General features: G+C 41.5%; 1 protein-coding gene across 2 annotated transcripts; it reads left to right on the top strand.

Annotated features, from left to right (window-relative positions):
• Nucleotides 1–11: 11 nt before the first annotated feature.
• On the top strand, nucleotides 12–8,734 carry dync2i1 (dynein 2 intermediate chain 1). Of its 2 annotated transcripts, none has more exons than XM_041065259.1 (23): nucleotides 12–119; nucleotides 313–366; nucleotides 476–1,169; nucleotides 1,251–1,318; nucleotides 1,501–1,848; nucleotides 1,947–2,012; nucleotides 2,414–2,464; nucleotides 2,762–2,993; nucleotides 3,181–3,283; nucleotides 3,469–3,598; nucleotides 4,234–4,345; nucleotides 4,429–4,523; nucleotides 4,645–4,774; nucleotides 4,929–5,101; nucleotides 5,473–5,635; nucleotides 6,123–6,236; nucleotides 6,370–6,431; nucleotides 6,737–6,788; nucleotides 6,897–6,957; nucleotides 7,286–7,385; nucleotides 7,504–7,635; nucleotides 7,918–8,141; nucleotides 8,235–8,734. In XM_041065259.1, the coding sequence occupies exons 1-23, from the start codon at nucleotides 105–107 to the stop codon at nucleotides 8,404–8,406; spliced, it is 3,351 nt and encodes a 1,116-aa protein (XP_040921193.1). In that variant the 5' UTR covers nucleotides 12–104; the 3' UTR covers nucleotides 8,407–8,734. The 2 variants fall into 2 exon arrangements, with proteins under 2 accessions (XP_040921193.1, XP_040921192.1); XM_041065258.1 differs by having other exon boundaries at nucleotides 313–375.
• The last annotated feature ends 8,213 nt before the right edge of the window (nucleotides 8,735–16,947 follow it).

The raw sequence follows: 16,947 nt of genomic DNA, 5'->3' as shown, positions 1-16,947 counted from the left end.
GCGCGCTAGAGATTTACCATCATGGCGGCGTCATTACAAAAATATGAGCTAGTTTACGGTGATTGAAGAACCCCACAAATAAAAAAAAAAACACAAATGAGAACATGCATAGTGACAAGGTAAGTGCTTTTTCTTTGTTCTTACACTATGCAGGCCAAAGGAGGCAAGTGTTTTGCTGTAGACAGAACGTTATCCTAGGAAATGAACGTCTCAGTTTCTTAGGGGGTTGTTAACATATTGTTGATATATTTTCGTCGTTGAATGTACTTTGAAATGTGCATTTAGTAAACACACGATAATGTATTTATTTAGAAAATAACCAAGGAAGACACATGGAGACCAGCTGACCTGAGAAGACATGTCAGGGTAAGCAGAGTGAGTTAAAAAGCACTGCAGAAAGGATTTCTGACTTTCTAACACAGATAATATATGAACATCCACATGATGACACTAAATTTATGATTTCATTTTTTAGGTGGACGGACATGGTGATGACTATGTCAGGAGGAGAGATGACAATGAAAGAAAGCACCGTGGTGGGGAATCCATAGAGAGACGCCACAGAGACTCAGAGAAGGAGTCCAGACGAGAGCAAGACAAACACAGGGAAAGGGAGAGTACAAGAGAGAGAAGAGATGAAGACGGAAAGGACAGATATGCTGAGCGAAGAAAAGAGGGCTCACGGGACAGGAGAGGTGATAAAGAACGGGACAGAAGAGATGAGAGGGACAAAGACAAGGAGAAGAGGAAGGAAAGGGACAGACTGGTAGATGGAAATAAGTACAGTGATGATTATAGAGAGAATAGGGACAGGAGGAGGGATAGAGAGGAAAAGCAGGATAGGGAAAGACATAGAGATAAGGAGAAAGATAGGGTAAGGGAGAGAGACACACACAATGAGGGGGACAGGGACAAAAGGGGGGAAGAGAGAGACAGGGAAAGAAGGAGAGAGGAACGGGACAGAGAGCACAGGACTGAGAGGGAGAGAAGGAGACATGAGGAAAGTGGAGAAGGCGGAAGGGATCGGATGGAAAGGTATGATAGAGAACAGAGAGACCGTCATCGGGAGAGAGACAGACACAAAGATGATTATGAAGAAAAGAGGAATGACAAAGAAAGTCGAGAAAGACATGGAGACATGAGGCATTCGGAACGGAAAGAGGAAAGAGGTAACTCTATACATATTTAGAGAATATATACAGAATTAGGGTGTCAACATGAGGTCAATATTTCTGTATTTATGATTTTAGAGTACAGAGAAGAACACAGAAGATATAAAGAGGAGAAAGAAAGGAGACACAAAGAGAGAGGATATCATGTAAGCGTCTGCATTAATATTAATTGTCCATCACAATTTTGCATTGGAAGGAAAGGTAAACCAATTAATGAATATCTTTGCTCTGTTTTGGATACATTTGTGACCTTTACAGGTTAGCGTACTTGTGTCAAAGTCCTTTGGTGACATTGTCCTTCTTGTGTTGATTGGTTTGTGCTCTCTAGGATGAAAAGCGGAAGCATGACAGTGAATCCAGGGCTCACCGGGACTTGAAGGGGTCAGGTGAAGAGGAAAGGCATCATCGTGGTGAGAGAGACAGAGAGAGAAGGCACAGAGAGGAAAAGGATCCAGAGAAAAAACACAAAGAGAGGAGGCACAGAGAGGAAGAAGATCTAGAGAAAAAACACAAAGAGAGAAGGCACAGAGAGGAAGAAGATCCAGAAAGAAAACAGAGAGAGAGAAGACACAGAGAAGAAGATGACCTAGAAAGAAATCACAGAGAGAGGACCAGCTCCAAGAAATCAACCTCAGACAAGAGCCATGCACATGAGACCAATACAGTACAAACAGAGGTTAGTAGACCCATAAATTGCCTGAATATCCTTCATTGCATTGATCTGTTACTGTGGATTCCCTGACTTTCTTCTCCCACATCACCTCTGCAATCCAGGAAGTTGACCTTGTATCTGAGCACTGGACAACTAGAGTAAGAGATTTAGGAGACACAGAGGAGCCTGTAAGATGCTCAGTTTGGTGACCCTGCTTACAACCTTTAAGGGAAAAAAAAATCTGCTCTTGCATTTCTGGGGACTTTTTTTTGTTTGGTTTTCTTCTTTCTGTTGGTAACTAGCAAACCATAGGCATTATAAAATGATACCGGACGCAGTGGAGTTCAATCTCGCAGCTACACTTTGCTTTGCTTGCAAACCTCATCTCAGCTCATACTGCAGCATCTGGGTCTGTGAGCCACCAGCTGTCTGTACTCCTTACTGAACCGTTGACAGTCTGTTTCTTCAACTTTCAGCTTAACCTTTATTAGAGTGCAACACCATTGCAAGGAGCTTCTGCATGCTTTACTGAAATATTGTATTAGTATATAACTATCTCCTACTTCATGTATTTTTATCACATCTTCAGGTTGTGAATGATGAAGATTTGGCTCACCAAGAATATGAAGATGATTTTGAGGTAAAACAAAAAAATTATGAAATCAGATATATGTTGTAGAACTAAATTGTGTTGTTTTTTTAGTTTTCTCATTATGTTTAAATGTTTGGTTTTTTAACATTTCCGTTCTTATTTTTGTGTTACTTTTGCATGCTGTAATCGATTTACATTCTAAGAAACTGGTGAGTATTCAGAGTGCATTTAGTTTTATTCTTATAAGGTGTGAAATATGTGGTTATGGCATCTTAGTTTTTTTTTTATTTATTTTGAATTAAACATATATGTAAGAAGTGATGGATTTTGTTTCCCTGTTCTAAGGATTATGAGGAAGATTTTGAGGAGGTGGATCAGAGTGAAAATGAGGATGAAGATGAGAAGGAGCCAGAGTTTCCACAAGTGGAAGAAGAAAAAGAGGAACTTGAGGCACAAAAGAGAAAAGAGATAGAAGCTATTCAGAAAGCAATGAATGAAGAGAATGAGAGAGTTGGAACAGCTCAGTCCAGACAAAGTACAAGCAGACAGGAGGAAGACGGGCCTAAACAGTCCAGAGGTGCAATTCCACTTTATTCTTTATCTTCCTGAGAGTTATCCTTTGATGCTTGCACTTGGTGTTATCCCATGTTACAGTCTATCCATATTTGTATTACTTCATACTTCATGTCTGATTGGAAGACACTCACTTAATCCTGAGGGGTTTTGTGCAAATTTATGATATTTTCTTACTGCTCTCTTTATAGGATCTGAAAAGAACCAGAGTCGAGCCTCTCAGCGTGGGAAGTTTATTGACTTTGTGGCAGCAAAACAGCGTGAAGTCAGCAAGAAAGTTGCCACAAAACAGAAGTAAGTTAACTTTTTCATGTTAAATGGAAAATGGATCATTGTAATGGGCCTAGATACCTCTGGAGGAATCAGTATTGTAAACATTTTTTATGGCTTGGAGCACTTTTGCCAAGCCCATAGCATAACATATGTGTTTTTTATTTGTACCTTCAATCTTAGTTTTCTTTCTTTTTTTTTTTTTACAGGAAACGCAGCACAGAGCTGCTTCGCTTAATCGATCTGGATTTCTCAATGACATTCTCCCTTTTGGATCTGCCACCTGTCAGTGAATATGACATGTATATTAGAACCTTTGGAAATGCAAATACCAAACAGGTCAGTGTTTATTCTGTTGTGTCTTTCTCTTCATAGATACCTGCAACCAAATTATAAAAGACAAAAGAAAAATAATCCATGTTCTCTCTTTAAGAAATACCGATAGTGTCATGACTAGCCCCTAAGGGAGGCTTTTTTTCTATAGTTCCTGTTTTATTTTGAAATCATTGCCCTTGTGTATCTTGTCTTGTTGTACTTCCTGTCTTTGTCTCGTTTCCAGCCTTTGTGATTGTCTGCCCCGCCCTAATTGGTTTCACCTGTTGCCCATTGCCTTGTGTATTTAAGTCTCGTCATTTGCCTCTGTTCTGCTTAGTTCGTCTTTACCCTGGTCTTACATCTTGTCTCATGTCTTTCGTCCTATCTCACATCAGTAGAACCAGCAAATCCCTCATCTCGTCGGGTCTCGTTCATACTTTGTTCTTTCTATCGTTTGTCTTGTTTTGTTGCTGCTTTGTTTGGTGAATTTCATAGTCTAGTATTTTTCCTCAATAAGAGTGATTTTGTATTCACGTTTTGGGTGCTTATTGTTTGATACTTTGCAAGAATAAACCTATTATTTTGATTTCGTCTGTGGGGTTGTGCATTTGGGTCCAAGTCCTTGCCCCAATAACACATGAGAACTTCTTCCTTGACAGGCTTATGTTCAGTGTAATGAGGATAATGCAGATCGAGACATTCAAACAGAGGAGATAGAGGTGTGTGAGAAGTGGACACAGCATCCTCCGGAGTACAATGGAGCCTGTGGGGGTGAGGCAACGCCAAGATAATTCTATAATGGATTCAGTGTTTACATGTGGAGTTTAGTAATGGTGTTTACCATGCTTTTACAGATCCAAACCTCTCCCAGGAAGCACGAGACAAAAACAGGCATGAAATGAACTTTGATTCCCAGCGTCTGACAGCATTTCTGCACTCAGCCTCACAGGTTGTCTTTGTACACATCCTCATATACAGTTTAACGAATGTTACAGTTCTTTACTTCATGAAAATTTTTTTGTGTCTGCTGCACTTGACTGACTTCAGTTGTGTGTTGTGACTGAATCAAGGTCATGGTTGTCCTGTTGGAAGAGGATCAAGCTGAGAGAAAGTCCCTGAGGAAGTTGAGGACTCAAACAGACACATTGTCTTTCAGCGATGGAAGTTTACAGCTCAACACTAAGTTGCCTTTTCTTTATGGTACACACAGCCAGATTAGTCCCAAATCACTGAATTCTTATCAGTACTGTGTTTAATAGTTGTTATGAAGGTAGTTGTTGTTTAGAATATGCTGCATAAACCAGCACATGCACATGAATACAGTAAGCATTTAGCCCTTCCTGTTCCTTCCCAGATCGCCACATCAGCCTGGTGCACTTCTCTCAGGTCCAGAGGCACACCATGATGTCAGTCCACACGCCTACAGCTAAGCCCAGTGCTGTGCGCCTTGACAGCTGCACCATCATCTGCATCTGGAACATCTGGGAACCATCCAGACCTCAGAAGATCCTTGTCTATGAATCTGAGGTGACATTTTCTGGTTCCTTTTTTTTAAGTTATAGCAAAGTTAGTTGTAATAAATGCTAATAAATAAAATCACAATAAAACAAAACCTACTTTTAGGGTTGTACATAGACTTTAACACCTGACATGAGCAAGACTAGTATTTGTCATTACCAGTAAATTGTATTGACTTGAGATCTATATTTTGTTGAGGTACAAGACAAGTTTTAATTCTACTACTGGAGTTAACAATTTCACCACAGTAAACATTATACAGCAGGCCCTGTTGCTGTGCTTGCCTAAAGGTAAGGAAAAATAAAAGAAAATAAAATGTCTCAAAAGGTCCAGCTTGAAAAGATAGTGTTACTAACCCCTTTCAATGCTCTCGGTCTAAGGTGCAGTGCTGCTGTTTCAGCCCTGGAAAGGCCATATTGGTGTTTGCTGGTACATCAGTTGGCTCGGTAGTGCTGTGGGACCTGAGGGAGCATGTTGGTAACCACTACCGCCTGAAGATAGGGGAGGATGAGTGGACCTTCAGACAGCCTACTTTCTCCACAGGTATGTCTCAAATACAAGTTTTTTTTTTTTTTTTCAGTACATGGATACAGACACTGGTGACTGAGAAAATAAAACCAATGAGTTCTGTGTTCCTCTCTGTTACTACAAATCTTGCCATTATAAAAAGAAGGTGCTGATTTCCATGAAAATATACCATGTCATTGGTCATAAACATTTCTGCAACCTTACACCAAGCATATGTTTACAGAGCTTTTCTTGTCTGCCTTTATTTTGAATGTAAAGAATGTAAAGCCCTTGGTTGTTTCACTTGGTCATCTTTGTTGTTGTGTATTTCATTCCTTGCACTGCAGTCCCAAGAAAATGAATGTCAGCAGGCAATGTGAAGCAAACATCCTTATTAACTACTCACAGTCATTCAGGGCTGCCTCTGCCCTTTCTCTCACTTCAGAGGCTGTTTTCTTACGTAACAGTCGTGATGATGCAGTGTGTGCTGATATGCTCTCTTTTGTCAACCTTGTCAACGCAGATGCAGTGATGGCTGGCTCAGGCCATTTCTCATCTGTGACATCTGTAGAAGTTGTCCCCTCTACTGTAGCAGGGGGCCTGAGGCCAGAGGTCCCCCTTTTGGCATCTGAGGAAGGTATGGAATGGCATTGCAATGGTTAACACAGTGATTTAAGATCTCGTGTATCATTTTATAAATGTGACATACGTTTTTGCCATTCACAGTTGGCTCTATATTTCATTAAGTGTTATTCTGTTTCATAATCCAGAGTCGTCAGGATTGTCATTCCAGCTGGCTTCTTTGGATGAAAGCGGGGTATTAAATTTCTGGGTAGGTTGGGCAGCAGAGTGGATTCTACATATTTTTTTTTTACACCAGAGATTTTCAAACTGGCAGAAGAGTTTAAGGAAAATCAAAGAAAAAAAGACACTGCTTATATTTCCAGAACTTGCATGAGAATCATCACATTTTTAAGTTCTTGTCAGTATCAAAGTAAAACATAATACATCAAAGTAATAAACCGATGGTCGTCTGTATATCAAAGAGTTGTTGCCCTATCATATACAAATAGCTCTACATAGACAGCAAAGATATGCCATGATGAGCTTGCTGGATTTTCTGTCTGTGTCCTGTAGGTGGTAGTGGAACTCCCAAAGGCCAACGAGGCTGGCTCTCCAACAGATCTAGGTAACACAATCACGTTTCGAAACGTTTAGTGTGTTCTTTTTCCACAGACCTACTCATCTTTCTCACACATGTGGTACCAGCTTTAACCTTTCTCTTTGCCTCTTCCAGGACTCCGGCCTGGAGGCAAAGTAAAGTTGCTTCACAGCTCCTCCCTCCTCACTGCTGAGAGGTGCGATTGATAAATAGCTTGTGATGCATCCGTCACTGCCAGCCACCGGGCTCAAAATACCCCACAATGTCTTTGCCCACTGGAACACAGCTGCTCTTTCGTGGTCATACGATCTTGTTTGTTATGTACTGTGGGCTGTTGTTTTTGTCACCACACCATTCGATGGGAACATATCTGCGGTCATATATCTACAGTGTGAATGTGATGCAGTGTCATATTCCAGTGTTGCACGGTTTGTTTTTGGCAGGGAATGTTGTAACCTTTGACCTCTGGTTTTGTCATCCCCCCCCCCCCCCCCCCCCCCTCTCTTTCTCTGTCTGTCTCTCAGGGCATCACCTCGAGATGCACTGAGAACAGGGCCGTTACAGACTCTTCATTTAAAGTTTCTTCCAGCCGACTCCAATCATTTCTTTATTGGCACCAATGTGGTGAGCATAGTCTTGTCTGGCCTGGGATAATGTATTTTCAAATAAACCTTCTCAAAATATTCAGGAAATGCTGCCACTGTTTAATAATGAGACAGTGGACATGTTTTTTCTATCCTAGGGTTTAGTCAATCATGGAACAAGTCACGGTTTGAAGGCTCCTCCAAAGTTTTACAGGTTTCAGGAGCCTGGAGTCCGACCTGTGGATGTCAGCTCAATCCACTTTTCTCCCTTCAGACAAAACTTGTTTTTGGTGAGAGCACACTTTTTTTATTGTTCAATATTTTGGCAAATATGGTTATTTCTTGTGTGGAGTTAGATGAGTAGATTGATATCACTCACGTCTGTATGCTAAATAAAGCTACAGCCAGAGGCCAGTTAGCTTAGCTTAGCATCTAAACTGGAAACGGGGAGACAGAATATACCTCTGTCCACATGTAAAATAATGTGCATACCTGCACCTCTAAAGCTCTAATTTGTACTTTAGTCTTTAGAAAATATGCATGTGCCTTCCTTTCCTTTGCCCTATTTCCAGGTGGGTTGTGGGGATGGGAGCATCAGGCTGCATGCAGTCAGCCATGAGCAGCCTGTGGCAGAGTGGAAAAACAGTACATCAGGTGAACCAGTGGTCTCACTGCAGTGGGCCCAAACCAGGCCGGCAGTCTTCTGTGTGCTAGATGCAGCCTCTAGCGTTCACGTATGGGACCTGCTGAAAAATGACACAGAGCCTGTGGTCACCGAGAGGATGCCTGCGGATAGGTAACGGCAGACAGGCAGGAGTGATGAAGGTGCGAGTAATTTAATACTTGTCATATCATTTGTTAATATCAGGTGTGTGTTTTTTGTTTTCAGGGTGACAGCCATGGCTGTGTTTGGAGACTCAGGACAACAAAACACATATTCAGGAATAGCCCTGGCACATGAGTCAGGAAAGATAGAAATGCAGTATTTCACTGGAAAATTTACTGTGCCCATTCTTGCAGAAGAGGAGAAGTTGGAGAGTATGATGACTGAAGCCTTCTGAAATACTGCATCTGAAATGGCTGAATTGTAGACTGGTGTGTTTGTGTTAATTCATGTTTTAAACTTATGAGGTTCATAAGGATCAATTTATAAATGAGTTTTTGTCATTGTCACATTGTATAGTTTGTGTCATAATTAAATTTAATGTTAGGTTTTGCTTCTGAAAGTGGCTAAATACCAAAGAAATGCCACAATTCATTTACTATCCCCCATAGAAACATTCTAAAAAAAAAAACATAAATGATTGTGGATGTAAATATTTATACTTTTTGGCTAATATGAAATATTTGTATGGTGGTAAGTTTAATTTTTATACAATAAACTGAGTATATCTGTAGTTGTCTCATTTAATACCATGGCAGTCTAAGTAACTCCATTTCTTGATTTGTATAACATGTGGGATTGTTAATTATCAGTTATTTTTAAAATTACCCCTGTCTGACCCGAGTTTAAGTACAGTATGTTTGACCAGGGCTTAAAGCTTCAGTAAATGTATTTTTTGTGTGTGATTTAGTGATTATTAGTTCTAGTTCTATTCTGTTATGTCGTGTTGAACACTTCTGGAAACATTTGGTTTTCACTGAATAGGCTACACGTTAAAAAAAAAAAAAAAACGGTAGAAAGTGATTCATAAATCCTCTTAATGTACAGTTAAAAACACCAAGGACAAGGACATGACCTCAGTGTCCTTAGGGTTAGCTACTGTCTTATGTTTAACCGCATAGGCGTTTTTTAAAATATATTTTATTAAATGAAATAACGTTTCTTCTTGAGAAACCATTTTGCTGGATGAAGTCAAAGTTGTGCGACCTGCAGTCATGGATGTAGCCGAGCGACCCGTTGCCTAGCAACTGGGACTGCGCTCTTCGAGGCAGGGACCTGAAAACTGGACTGAACTGACCAAACCAATTTTCAGCGGACCTGGAGCTGGTTTAGTTAATCGTTTACAGCAAAATTAACATCACATTGTGTAGACTACCTGCCGCTGCTACATCCGGGATACATACTACTACTAGTTCGTGGAAGGTAAACACAAAGTTTAACTTAGTTTACTCATCGTTTAGGCTGATAACTAACGTTATAAATCTTGAACTTTATAGAGGAGCTGCAGGAGTACCGACAATTTGCTGTGTGGTTGTATTAAAGCATTAATTTTCATCATCGATTAGTCGTCAGATTATTTTTTAATTCATCAATTAGAAAATAATTGATTAAATGATTAGCTGCTTGATCTAAAATGTGAGACAATAGTGGAAGAAGGTCCATCCAGTCCATTGTTTTGAACGACCAGCAGTCTAAAACCTAAAAATATTCAGTTTACTTTCATGGAGGACTGAAAACCAGCACATATTTGAGAGACTGAAACCTTAAAATGATTAATTGCTAATTAAATGTTTGTCAATCAATCAACTATTTGTTGCAGTGCAAAAAACATGTTTTACATATTTTTCATTTGTTTCCCCAGTATCTCTGCCTGTTATAACAAACAGCATAACATTTGTTTTTCCCAAATTTTATTTATTGAATTTTACAAGCTAATAATAACCAGTGACCTGTTGAGCTATAGTTCAGATTTTGACATAGTTTGTAACAGAATGAATGAAGAAAGAAAACTGGAAAACAATGGCCCCCATGTCTTTCTACAACTGTCAGATGACAGTGCACACCTAATATTTTGTCTAACAAAAGCTACAAATTATTACACATTATTTGATATTACCAGTGTAAAGATTACTCAGAATAAAGCAGTAATTGCAGATGGTTTTACAGGTGCTGAGATAATTTGTGATTTGTTTGAATACCTTTAAAAACAGAAAGAGTTTTTTAAGCAGGGAGGAAAATAACACTAAAACACCAACAAATGTGATTTTTTTTTTCCCCTAGCATGTCCTGCATGAATAAATGTCACGCAGCAAACAGAGATGTTTGATGTTTACAAAAAAGCAAAAGGTCACTGGATGCAGCAGAGTCCTGTGTAGAAACTGGTGGAGATGGTAGCGCCAGGAGAGGGGAGCACAACAACAACAGTGCTCTTACCCAGTCCCACTCTGAGGCTGCTGTCTCAAGGGAGTGAGACATCAAATGGGGAGACGCTTGGAAATCAAAATTTGTTCAAGCGGGATGTGAAGAAAGCTACTGACAAGGTAAGCTATGTCTGTGAGTGATAGGTTGCTGATCGGTTGTGTGCACTTTCAGATGCCTTACACACCTTACCTGTGTCTGTCTCCCCAGGTAATACATTGTAAGAGCAGGCAGCGCGAGTTCACTCATGGTCTCCATTGCATACAGCATTTCTGCTGTGACAGCCCAGTGCGTTTCATGATGTATTCTGAGGCTGCTGCAGCATTTATTGGCCTCCACTCCAACAACACAGTCTGCTTTTACAAAGCTGATGGCCACAAGCAGACTTCCCCACTACACCTCCTCTTCATAGGCCTGACTGCCACTAAGATCTCTGGGCGTCTGGTAGGTTGGGGGCCGGGTCCCATTTTCACACTTCTGGACCAGGAGTTACGCCCCCTGGATGCTGCTCATGATGCCCTGGACATACGTGTGTGTCAGCCTGCAGAGCACTCCACAGAGTTGGTGACTGCAGGTGTGGGGAACGTGTGTGTGTGGTCGGTGTTGCTCGTGAGGTGTAAGGTGAAGATACAGGAGGGGCTGCACAACAGTACTTTCACTCACATGGCTTTGGCTCCCCCACGATCTGACAGGCCCCACAGGGCCTTCGTTGCCTGTGGGTGGGTTGTGACAGTGGTCGACTTGGACGCGGGAAAGGTTTTGGAGAGCAAGAGGGATCTCTGCTCGCAGTATGTATGGCTGCTTGTAATATACACTCAGCGGCCATTTTATTAGGTACACCAGTACTGTCTAATGCAGTCCAATACAACTGCTGCTTTTTGACAGATATAGAAAGTATTTAATGGTTTTTTGTTAAAATAGTTGAAAATTATGTAAATTCAAGTATATGTTGTAGCTTGGCCCCTCATGTCTGTATAATAGTAACAGAGAGGACAAAAAATTTGAAGTATCTCACTATAATGAAGTCCAGTACAACACCACCGTTAACTAAGACCTCAGTAATAAACATATTTCTGAGCTGTCATAGCAAATTGCCATAGATAACAAAGGTGTACCTAATAAAGTGGTGGTGGAGGGTAACATCTTTTAGACTGTAGAGAAATTTTAATTTGAATATGAATTGTTGAGCTTTAATATTAACAAGTTGTGTTTTACAGCAACATCACAGCGATGGTGTACTGCTCTCAGCTGGATTGTTTGATCATTGCGTCCCAAGACATCAGAGTGTGGAGTCCAGACTGGGAGCTACATGTGGTTTTTGAAGGACATAATGGTAAATTTATGATTGAAGGGCTCCATATTTCCATTTTCCGTCTCTTAATGAGTGGACTACGAATCATATCTACTCTCTGTTCATTTCTTTGTGCCCAGGTGTGGTCAACTCACTGTTCTACTGCTCTGAATTACACATGCTGTTATCAGCCTCTGTGGATTGTACGATCGGTTGCTGGAACGTGGAAAAGGGTGAGGTGATCGAGTGTGTCCACACCGAGCAGAAAAACCCTCCTTTGTGCATTGGAGGCACTACGAAGGGAGATACTTTCTTTTCTTTCTCTCACCGAGGAGTGGACTTCTGGAGCATAAGAAACTTGTACGACCTCCACTGTAAACTCAAAGGGGATGAGGGAGCTCCTCTGAGACAAATCCTAGTCTCACCCTTCCCTGCTCCTTACCCTATAAGAGTGCTCTGTGTCAGTGGGGACAGTGATGTCAGTCTGGTGGCTGCAGAAACAGGAGCAGTGTTGACGTCTTTCAAGGCAAACCAGAGGATTTTGTGTGCTGACTACTGCCTGCACAAAGAGATTCTGTTGGCCCTAACTGAGGCAGGTACAGTGTACCAAGCCAACACACTCACTAATCCAATCACTTTGATGCAAGAGTGGAAGGGGAGAGGCCAAGGACCCTGGCAGCAGCGGGACCATGTGACAGAGAATGATGCCCAGAGTCTGCCTATCCCCGGACCCCCCTGCTGCATGGTACTCTACAGTCATGTGGTTGAAACACAGGAAGCTTTAGAGGAGTGGAGGAGTTTACAGGAGAGAAGAGGCTGCAGTCACAGGAACAAGGCAGCTCTGGATGATGCCAAGAATAGGTGAGCATTTTCAATTCAAAATATAAATGTTCTGTGGTGCCAAAGGATCTTTATGTCAGCGAATTTGATTTTATTTCTGTGCTTGAGACAGGTTTTTGATCATACTTGGCCAAAATGGAGGTTGTGTGAGTGTTTTAACGCTGGATAATGGGAAGGTCTTCTACAGGACACCAGCACACAGTGGCCAAAAAGTCACCACAATGCAGGTGTTTCCTGAGAATGGCTGTCTGCTCTCCACAGGTATTTTTCAGTGTAACTTTATTGCCTTTTCATGCTTGTCAGATGATGGCTTAACCACTTTACCTCAATCCCTAAGGTGAGGACTTGACAGTGGTGATGTGGAGGGTGAACCCTTTCATCCAGGAGTGTCTCAGTCAACAGCTGAGCCTGCACTGTGGCCAACCTCAAATCTACCTGGCAGCCCTGGGGCCTCAGCTGGCTCTGACCTTTCAAGACCCCAACAGTGGCATCTACAGTCTGATGCATTTTAACCTGTTCAAACAGAGCCAGACCAGTCAGCCACCCAGAGAAGGAAACTTAGACCACTTCACAGGTCACAGAGAATAAACGTGTCCATAATAAATTGATTGTTTGTTGGGGATTGTGCTGCACTGTTTGTGTATGTTTGTATGAGAGCGAGGGACTGGATGTTTGCTCTGTTTTCTCGCAGGTCTCTGTGTGTGTCCTGATCTGGAGGTGTTTGTTTCTAGCAGTTTAGATGGGACACTGCATATCTGGGATGAGGACAATCACCTCATCAGGTTCGAGTTCATTACGTGCCGCAAATCCTTTGCATAACAGATGTGAAACATATAGTGATTACAGCAATGTATGTATTTATGTATCTGTGATCCCTTCAGGACACTCCAGCTTAATGCAGTGCCTGAGTGTCTGGCTTATGGCGGGTTTGGAGGGAAACTGTTCCTGGCCATCAGAGGAGACCTGTACAGAATGAACTGTGCAAAGTTCCTGCCACACAAATACCAACAAATGGTAACCAGACAGCTCGCACTGCAGTGTGGCTAAAGGATGCAGGAGTTATTGGGATATTTTTTTAACCTAAGCTGCAGAATGTAAACTAAACATTTTGTCATTTCCATTTTTTTATTCACAGCTCCTTTACACTTACTATGCTGAGCCTTTTCCTGACCTGCCTATCACTGAGAATAAGGAAATACACAGCAAAATAAAGTAAGATTTATTCATGTTACATATCAAAAAGAATCCTAAACAATGATCTAATAAGCTGTGAACAATATTGGTGTAAACAGGACAGGTGCAAAACAGGAGGAGGAATCGCTAGCAGTCGCCACCCATCAATCATTGACTGAAGACATGTGGAGACAGACGGTGTGTGTGAAATGGTAGAATCTGAGACAATGAATGTCAATGGCACTCTGGAAAAAATGTGTCAGATATTTTTTTGTCTTGTTCCAGGAGTATGAAAGCTTACTGACCTCAAGCATGGACCTATCTGCGCTCCTACAAGGCACAGTAAAGTGCAAAAAAGGGAAGCCTCCCAGTACAAAGCAAACCAAGAAGGAGGCTTTTGATCGCTACATGAAAATAATATATGGCCTGCCCCCCAATATTAAGGTGTCTTTTTCTCTTAAAGCTTTTTTTTTAACCAGCTTCTTTTAAATACTTCCCAGAGTATGCTAAAGCTTGGCAAATGCATATTTCATTAAGAATCAGAAATGAGTAGTTTAATTTGAATTAAGTTATTTGGTACAGAGAACTGCTGTATATAATTCATGGTATTGTCCTGTGTTTTCAGATTGATTTGGATGACATCTCTGATCCAGATACATTTTCATTTTATACTGAACCAAATGACAACCAGCCCTGTAGCCTTCCTCCCTTAAAAGAGGACGTCCGCCCTGCACCTAAATTGATCATTCCTGTGGTTGTGGAGAAGAAGAAGGTATAATCTCTTTCCTCTTTCAGTCTTGTTTTTTCTTTTGAATGAACTGAAGGAACTAGAGCATTACAGTTAAATGTATACGTTTAATAGACTTTATTTCCTGTTGCTTGATTGCTGGCATGTGCAGTCTTGTATTGTCCAGACATATGTATGTCAGGAAGCAAAGTTTTGGTCTAACTGTGCAACTGCAGGAGAAAAAGGCTCCAGCACCAAGCTCTCAACTAAACACCATGATGAAAGCCAAGCCACGGCCTGTTGAGAAAGTCATACCCAAGAAACCCATCATCATAGAGAAGGATGAAGAGGTAAGAGCCTTTTTTTAGAGGACACAAGAACACATGGCACAAGAACAGCAGCTCTCATTTGAGTGTAACTTGTCCCTGTAGCCTCCAGAGATCATTTCTCCAATAGAGCAACCCAAACCCAAAACTCCTGCTCCACCTCGTCTTCATCGAAGGACCCCAACACCGCTCCCACCCAGCGAACCCACCCCTGAGGTGCCGACTTTCCTTAAACAGTTTGCAGATGCAGGCTGGTTTAAAGACTTGTTCCCTGATAAAAAGGTAGCCTATTACAAAGATATCTGCAATATACAAGGTTAAATTTGGTCCAAGTTTCAGTTTTGACGAGTGTATGTTTATGTGCAGAGTATCCCAACCACCCTGTCTCCAGAGGACTTCTCTTTACAACTGCTGGGCCATCTAAACACCTGCAGCACTCTGTCCAAAATCAAGATCCTCAATGCACTGCAGGCCCTGCACAGCCAGGAGCTCTTACAGAATACAGACCAGCTTTACCAAGGCCTCATTGACTTAGTGCCTAAATTTGCGAGACCACACATGGTACTGTGTGTCCAGGAACAAAATTGTCACTGCATTTTAAGAAGTCCATTACAAGATTGTGACCAATTTTTTTTTAAAATGTGTGTCTCAGTCACCTTTGGAGCGGGCCGTGCTTGGTGAAATGTTAAAGCTGTTGATGCGTCTGAAATCTGCCGGTTATGACCTCGTGAAAAAGCTTCTCACTCTTCTGGCCTTTAAAGAACTGGCTCTCCGGTGAGTCCATCAATGTTAAAATAACGACTGATGCTGATAGTTGCCACTTAACCTTTATATTCAATCTAAATGACTTCTCAAGTGTCATTTAAACTTTGTGAAACAACTTAAAGTTGTTATTATCTTCTTGTTCTGTCGATAGGGAAACAGTGCTACGCATGCTGAGTGAATTAGGTGTAGATGAGGCTGAGCAGTGGTTGTGGTCAGATTTGAAGAGCTGGGACTCAGACCTAAAGGACCAGTCTGACATCTGGAAAAACCTCCATGACAGAGCAGACTGTTGGCTGGAGTCATGGATCTCCAAATACAAAGTAACAAAGACATGTTTTATTCAACTCTTCATTTCTCTGTATTTTATTTCACATATGGAAAAAAATGAAGCACTTTTCCCAATCCTTATCACCATCCATTAGAGTATTTTTGAGTGTGACAAAAGGGCCGAACAGGTGTTTGAAAACTGAGAGGCTCTCCCTCTGTGAATCAGCTCTCCACTTGCTTCTGATGTCCTTTACAGTGACCTTAGCTCCTCTAAATAGGAGTACATGAGAGCCTGTCACAGTGTTGTTGACTGGCATGGCTGGTTTTGGCTCGCTACTGTAAGTGATTAACTGCTTCAACCCCCCCACGTCCTTCCGTGCCACCAGGAACACAGCAGGTACCTGTACCTCAGGAGCACGGCAAAGTGGAAGCCGCCATCCTTCAGCATGGTGGATGTGCTGAATTATTTCTGTTCCGTCCAAAAAGAGGAGTACAGAAAGGCTCAGTATGTTGCACCTGCTGGTCACAAAAACACTGTTCTTCTGCCCCAACATGACTGGTATGTGGACATCATGCACATACATACACTACAGTAGCACATTAGTAGTTTCCTCTCTTTATGGTAGTTTACTACATATTTCATTTTTACTCTTCTGTGTTTGTCTGTTTGTCTGTTTGTCTTTCTGTCTGTCTGCATAGTGGCTCTCAACCGATCTTTCGTCTTGGAGAGACTTACAGCATGGCCAGGTTACGCAGGCCACCAGGTAACATTTCATAGACTTCTGTGCATATTTAACTGTGAATGAATGAATGTTAGTTTTTTTTTTTTAAACACCAAACATATTTGTTTCATACAGGAATAATTCTGCCTCCCCTGCGAAACCGTCCCTTCCTCATGCACTTTCCCAGCTTCATCTCTTTGCCGATATCTCGAGTCACTCTGTACCCCTTTCACATCTACTCAGACGAGGACTGGCTGAAGGCCTCGCCTCGCCGTTACTTCATTCAGCAGCAGTCTTGTGTAGAGTACTACAGATGATGCTTCTTAGTCTGTAAGATTAACTCCTCATGAGCCATATATAAAAAACTGTTTTGAATGATAGTTAAAGGAATCTCAAAACTTTGCTTTGA

This window comes from Toxotes jaculatrix, chromosome 20, assembly GCF_017976425.1.
Source record: "Toxotes jaculatrix isolate fToxJac2 chromosome 20, fToxJac2.pri, whole genome shotgun sequence".
Taxonomy (NCBI): domain Eukaryota; kingdom Metazoa; phylum Chordata; class Actinopteri; family Toxotidae; genus Toxotes; species Toxotes jaculatrix.
The sequence above is the reverse complement of the archived record's forward strand: the minus strand, read 5'-3'. Positions and strand labels throughout refer to the sequence as shown.